Source organism: Hypanus sabinus (genome assembly GCF_030144855.1).
Source record: "Hypanus sabinus isolate sHypSab1 chromosome 24 unlocalized genomic scaffold, sHypSab1.hap1 SUPER_24_unloc_21, whole genome shotgun sequence".
In the NCBI taxonomy this organism is placed as follows: Eukaryota; Metazoa; Chordata; class Chondrichthyes; order Myliobatiformes; family Dasyatidae; genus Hypanus; species Hypanus sabinus.
Genome location: NW_026778935.1, coordinates 175001 through 182308, shown reverse-complemented (window position 1 = coordinate 182308; position 7308 = coordinate 175001). Strand labels below are relative to the sequence as shown.

Sequence of the window (7308 nt, the reverse complement as noted above, 5' to 3'; positions counted from 1 at the left end):
GCTCTCACGACCAGACTATGTAACAGTTTCTTCCCCCAATACCTCAATACCCAGAGCCTGGACTGACACCTTGCCCTATTGTCCTGTTTATTATTTATCGTAAATGCCTGCACTGTTTGTGTGCACTTTATGCAGTCCTGTGTAGGTCTGTAGTCTAGTGTAGCTTTCTCTGTGTTGTTTTTTTTACATAGTTCAGTCTAGTTTTTGTACTGTTTCATGTAGCACCATGGTCCTGAAAAACGTCTCGTTTTTACTGTGTACTGTACCAGCAGTTATGGTCGAAATGACAATAAAAGTTAAGTTGACTTGAAGTCCCCTCTCATTCTCCATGCTCCAATGATCACTGTCTCCAAAATGCTCTCCCACTGAGAGATCTGACCCCTGACCAGGTTCATTTCCCAACACCAGATCAAGTGCAGCCTGTCCTCTAGCTGGCTTATCTACATACTGTGTTAGGAAACCTTCCCAAACACACCTAACAAACCCCTCCACCCCATCTAAACCCCTCACTCTAAGGAGATGCCGGTCAATGTGAGGAAAGTTAAAATCTCCCATCACAACAACACCATTATTATTGCACCATTCCAGAATCTGACTCCCCGACACTGACAGTTGAGCATCCATCCTTTCTGCTGCCCCACACTCAGCGGCCATTCCTGCTCCTGAGACATCCAAAACGGCTACAGCATCAGTCCCACCTTCAATACTCCTAGCATTGAAATGGACCATCTGGCTCAGTTCATCTTTGCTCGAACATCTGCCTATCCTTCCTCACAAACTCCCTACAAGCTGTCTCTACCTGTGCTCCAACCTCCCCGCCCTCTGCCTCCTCAGTTCGCCTCCCACCCCCCTGCAAATCTAGTTTAAACCCTCCCCAGCAGCCTCAGAAAACCTCCCCACCAGGATATTGGTCCCCCTCGGATTCAAGTGGAACCCATCCCTTTTGTACCTGCCCCAGAAGAGGTCCCAATGATCCAGAAATCTGAATCCCTGCCCCCTGCTCCAATCCCTCAGCTACGCATTTATCCTCCACCTCACTCTATTCCTATTCTCGCTGTCGCGTGGCACAGGCGGTAATCCCGAGATCGTAATCTTTTAATTAGTAACCTTTGAGGTAGAAAGAGTGAGGAGGGCCTGAAGAGTGAGGACAGAGAGCTTATTAAAAAGCAGGACCTCGAGGGTGGTAATCTCAGGATTGCTGCCTGTGCCACGTGCCATGTTGCAGAGGGATTTGGACCAGCTGGAAAAATGGGCTGAAAAATGGCAGATGGAGTTTAATACAGACAAGTGTGAGGTATTGCACTTTGGAAGGAAAAACCAAGGTAGAACATACAAGGTAAATGGTAGGGCACTGAGGAGTGCAGTAGAACAGAGGGATCTGGGAATACAGATACAAAATAGGGTCGTGAAAAGAGCTTCTCGTACATTGGCCTTTATAAATCAATGTATTGAGTATAAGAGTTGGAATGTTATGGTGAGGTTGTATAAGACATTGGTGAGGACGAATGTGGAGTATTGTGTGCAGTTTTGGTCACTGAATTACAGGAAGGATATTAATACGGTTGAAAGAGTGCAGAGAAGGTTTACAAGGATGTTGCCAGGACTTGAGAAACTGAGTTACAGAGAAAGGTTGAATAGGTTAGGACTTTATTCCCTGGAGCGTAGAAGAATGAGGGGAGATTTGATAGAGGTGTATAAAATTATGATGGGTACAGATAGAGTGAATGCAAGCAGGCTTTTTCCACTGAGGCTAGGGGAGAAAAAAAACAGAGGACATGGGTTAAGGGTGAAGGGGGAAAAGTTTAAAGGGAACATTAGGTGGGGGGCTTCTTCACACAGAGAGTGGTGGGAGTGTGGAATGAGCTTCCAGATGAAATGGTAAATGTGGGCTCTCTTTTAACATTTAAGAAAAACTTGGACAGGTACATGGATGAGAGGTGTATGGAGGGATATGGGCCGGGTGCAGGTCAGTGGGACTCGGCAGAAAAATGGTTCAGCACAGCCAAGAAGGGCCAAAAGGCCTGTTTTTTGTGCTGTAATGTTCTATCTCACCTAGGCCCGTCCTCGCTGTGTCCAGATGAGCCAAAGCCCTACTACTCTGACTTGCACTACTCTGATGACCGCTCTGCTAGACGGTGTCTCTCTTGTATCTCGGACCTTTCTCAGTGGCCTTGTGCAATGATGAGCTGCTGCATTTGTGCACTTCTCCCCGATCTGTATGAAGCTCCCACTCTCTTCGAATCAATTGGCTCACCACTAATAATGCCTCTCTCTCACCTTCTCTGTAAACTTCTCTCTAAACCTTTTCTGCCCCTTTCTCTCACCTGCTCTCTTTGACCCCCTTGCCTTCTCCCTCTGCCCCTCCCCCACCCCATCACCTTCTCTTTCTCTCTCCCTCTTGCCTTCTCATTTTCCATCCCTCCCTCTCTAACCACCCTCATCTTCTCTCTTTGCCCCACCTCCTGTCTGTGTTGCCCTTTTCTCTTTGTCCCCATCTCTCTTTTGCCTACTTTTCTCCCTCTCTGTCCCTCCCCTTTGACTTCTCCTTCTGTCCCCCTTGCCTTCTCTTAATCCCTCCCCCTCTCTTTGTCTTCTCTCTTTAACCTTAGTTCCCACTCACCGTTTCCCCTCCCTTGCCTTAGCTCTCTATCTTTGTGCCCCCTCTCTGTGCAGTCTCCCTCTTGGCTCTATCTCTCTCTCTGTGTTCCCCGTCCTCACCAGCTTTGACCCCGTCTCTCTCGCTGTTCTTTCTTCACCCTTTTTCTCACCTTTTCCCTTTGTCCTTCTCCCCATTGCTCCCCTTTCTCAATTTCTACCTTCCATTCCCTCACTCCCTCTCCCCCAGCTACTTTCTCCTGCTCTTCCATTTGGTCCCTCCTCCCCCACTATCCTTTCTCTCATCCTCCCGCCAACCCCCAACTCCCTCTCTGCTCTTTCCCTCCATCCACTCCCTCCTCCCCCACTATCCTTTTTCTCATCCTCCCGCCAACCCCCAACTCCCTCTGCTCTTTCCCTCCATCCACTCCCTCCTCCCCCACTATCCTTTTTCTCATCCTCCCGCCAACCCCCAACTCCCTCTCTGCTCTTTCCCTCCATCCACTCCCTCCTCCCCCACTATCCTTTTTCTCATCCTCCCGCCAACCCCCAACTCCCTCTCTGCTCTTTCCCTCCATCCACTCCCTCCTCCCCCACTATCCTTTTTCTCATCCTCCCGCCAACCCCCAACTCCCTCTCTGCTCTTTCCCTCCATCCACTCCCTCCTCCCCCACTATCCTTTTTCTCATCCTCCAGCCAACCCCCAACTCCCTCTCTGCTCTTTCCCTCCATCCACTCCCTCCTCCCCCACTATCCTTTTTCTCATTTCCCCCCTCACTCCGCCTGCACTCACTCCCTCCTCTGTCTCTAGTGCTCTGCTCTCAATCTCTTTCCCCTTCTCTGTCATTCTCTCTCCATCGTCTTTAACAAACCTTCCCTCTATTGCCACTTGCTCCCCTACACCCCCTCTTTTTCTCACTTTCTACCGACCCATCACTCTCCCAACCTCCCTCCAGTCCCCCCTCTAACTCTCTCACTCACCCCTCCTCTATCTGCCCATCTACTTCTCGGCTTCTCTCTCCCTCCTCATAACCACCCCTCCATCCCCTTGTGAGGGGGTGGGGGCCCTCCAGTGAAAAAGCAGACCCCCACTTCATCTTTGAGTTGTTTATTGTCCAGTGAGACGAGGCCATGGGAGGAGGACAGGCCAGGCTTGCACACTCACTCAGACCCATTTGCACACTCACAGTATTAGCACATTCACACCCAACACATTTGCACATCAGCTGCCTGCACTCGCTCACTTGGCCACCACTCGTTTACACACGCACTCACCTTGTTTGCAAGTTTACACAACTTCACACGTGGCCTCTATCTCCTCAAAGATAGAATCTCACCCTCCCTGCTTTTGCACACTCATGCCACATATTCATTGTGATTAACCTCCCAGTGGATGAAGGCTCACACTGCCTGTATTTACACAATCACATAGCTGACATTTACATACTCACATAAGCTAATAATTACACTCAACAGTGCCTGCAGTCACACACTTAGGTCACCAGTATTTACACACTGACACCACCTACATTTGTGAACTCATACTGCCTGCATTTACACACCCAAACTGTTGGACTTCATGCCTTACACATTCTTGCTCTCAGTACATTGCCTCTCACTGTAGGTGCACATTACAGTGCTCACATTTACACAATTACATTCCTGTATTTGTGTGCACACGCTCCCTGCTTTGACATACTCAGTCTTTGCAGGTGTAGCTGCTCAATCCTGCACACTTACACCTCTTTCATTTGTACCTCAGATGCTCTGTGCCCACACATTGGCACTCTGTTATTACACAATCACATTTGCACACACCTGCCCCATGCATTTTCACACTCACATCTGGGCCTAGGCATTCACATGCTTCAACACTGTGCAATCAGTCAATGCATTTGAGTGTAAACACCCCCAGCATTTGCACGTGTATGATCTATGCATTTGCTCATTCATAGCCAGTGCAAGTGTAAACACCCCCGTATTTGCACACAAACAATGCACTTACTCACTTACAACCCCACAACGGACTGCACACCCTGCTTTTGCACACTCCTCATACACTTGCACACCACAGAAGTGCACACCGATGTTTCACACATTTGAAGTTAGAGCCCACGCACACTTGCACAATACAACCACACAATGTGCATTTAAACTGTTACGACTGTGCCCCAACTCTGAGGGGCCGAAGGGTACAAAGTAGCCCCCTCTTTTTGAGAATCACAAGATCGCTGTTAATTCAGGTCAGGAGACCCAGGAAATGAGAGAGTCCTGGCCCCTCAGCGATACAAAGGCACGGATAACGGCCATAGTCTCTTGCAGACGGAATTGTGTATTGAGTACTGTACTATTCATTGAAGCCCTCAGGGGACGACCAGAGTGGGCTGGTTGAGGGATTCCATAATCCCAACCTGATTGACGTCTGAGACCCGTGAGTAAGGATAAAAGAGGGTCTGGGGAACAAACCCTTTAGACGCACCAGGAGAAACGCTAGAAATCCTGTGACAGCGTTTAATAGCGACAGCCGGTGGGGGGCCCGCGTGCGTCTTTTCCCTTTGCCTGGGATTGGCGGCCTTACAACGGAAGAATGGCTTAGCTAAAGGAGAGGCCACCAGTGAATGGCCACACCAACGGGACTCCCGAAGGATCGAAATCATAACAGGAAAAGCTGGCAAGTTTCTAAAAATCTCTCTCTCTCCAACCAAAGGCTGCAGCCTGAATGAACTGAGTGACTTTGATATTTCCATCGGACAATACATTATCCCCTAGACAACGATAGAGCTATTTCTTATTGATTATTATTATACCCGCACTTTTAGATTTAGTATTGACGATGTACATTATCTGTATGTTTGCATTGATATTATTTTTGTGTATTTTTACTAATAAATACTGTTAAAAATAGTACCATCAGACTTCAACGGACCTCTCTATCTTTGCTGGTAAGTGACCCAGTTACGGGGTTCGTAACAAAACACACAATCTCTCTGCATTTACACTCACATCTTCACTTGATCACACTCACTTGGTCAGATCACATTTCTTTTCCCTTTGGAATTTCCAATTTATTTCAAATAGTAAAAAGATTAGTAAGTATATCATATACAGTTCCCATCTCCATATCCCCCTGGGTCAGACCCACACCAGGAGCACCGTGCACAGTTCCCATCTCCATAACCCCCTGGGTCAGACCCACACCGGGAGCACCGTGCACAGTTCCCATCTCCATATCCCCCTGGGTCAGACCCACACCGGGAGCACCGTGCACAGTTCCCATCTCCATAACCCCCTGGGTCAGACCCACACCGGGAGCACCGTGCACAGTTCCCGTCTCCATATCCCCCTGGGTCAGACCCACACCGGGTTCACCGTGCACAGTTCCCATCTCCATATCCCCCTGGGTCAGACCCACACCGGGATCACCGTGCACAGTTCCCGTCTCCATATCCCCCTGGGTCAGACCCACACCGGGAGCACCGTGCACAGTTCCCATCTCCATATCCCCCTGGGTCAGACCCACACCGGGAGCACCGTGTACAGTTCCCGTCTCCATATCCCCCTGGGTCAGACCCACACCGGGAGCACCGTGTACAGTTCCCGTCTCCATATCCCCCTGGGTCAGACCCACACCGGGAGCACCGTGCACAGTTCCCATCTCCATATCCCCCGGGTCAGACCCACACCGGGAGCACCGTGCGTGGTTTCTGTTCTTGGGTCTCGTAGGCCGCACCCATGTTCTCTGCTCACGTTCCCCCCACCCTCCCCGTTGCCCCTCAATGGGGATTTCCTGTGTAAACATCAACCTGTCACGTCACATTATGTTTGTGGGAGGAGGGCAGCACCTTTCCCGGTCGGTCCTCCCAGCCTCCCAGCGCTTTGCGGTGATCCCGCTTTTTGATCCTGACAGTCCACACTGCGTTGTTCCTGCTGTGCAGGAGGTCCTGGGAGATGACGGTGGTCTCCTTCCTCTGCTATCGAGCGCCCAGCCGACTGGCTCCTCGCCCTCGCAACCCCCTGCCGGTGGCTAGGGTAGAATTCCCTCGGCTCCCGCCCCGGCAGGGGGCTGCGTCCCTTTCCCCCCCTCCTCCTCCTCTTCCTTCTGTACCCGCCGGTGCCTCATCAGAGTGGCCGCAGGTGTGGGGAGTGTTTTCGTCAGGCGAGTCTGAGAGCAGGAAGGGAGGGTGGTTAGATTCTGAGGTAAAGCAGTCTCCCCCACCTCCACTCCCCAGCCCGCTCAGTCTCTGAATTTCCATGCCGTCTTTCCCACCCCGCACTCCTCTCCCGCCCTCAGCCCCATGCCCCTCCTCACCTACCTTGGCATCCTCCCCCAGTTCCAGTGGGTCCACGGACGAGCCTTTGCCCAGGCTGGGTGCCCCTGCCAGCTGACTCAGGGCGCTGAGGTTCCACAGCGACCGGCTACCCTTTGGCCCGTTCTCCATCGTCGTCCTAGCCCGCCGCAGATTGCGTAGGATGTCGCTGAGGGCAGGAGAGACCCCCGGACGGCCGAGCGGCATGCGGTGACCAGCGAGGGGGGCCCAGGAAGGTGGGAGGGGCTCCGGGTGCACTATCCGGCGGGATGCCACGCGGTGAGCAAAGGGGGAGAGGTTTCCCGGATCCCCGGGATTTCTGAGAGGCTGAGTGGGAGAGTGCCCAGGATTCCCGGGGGTCCCTGGGAGGTGGTGAAACTGGGTTACTGTGGTCCCAGTCTTTACC

The 7308-nt window shown here is 51.5% G+C and overlaps 1 protein-coding gene across 1 annotated transcript in view; it reads right to left on the bottom strand.

Annotated features, from left to right (window-relative positions):
* Positions 1 to 6089: 6089 nt before the first annotated feature.
* LOC132385490 (protein FAM83E-like) overlaps positions 6090 to 7308 on the bottom strand; it is a 92447-nt gene continuing 91228 nt past the window's right edge. The window contains exons 5-6 of the mRNA XM_059957599.1: positions 6909 to 7308; positions 6090 to 6757 (exon numbers count right to left, since the gene is read on the bottom strand). The exon at positions 6909 to 7308 is cut by the window's right edge and continues 246 nt beyond it. Coding sequence (XP_059813582.1) covers positions 6620 to 6757; positions 6909 to 7308 — 538 coding nt within the window. The 3' untranslated portion in view covers positions 6090 to 6619. The remainder of the gene's footprint in view (positions 6758 to 6908) is intronic.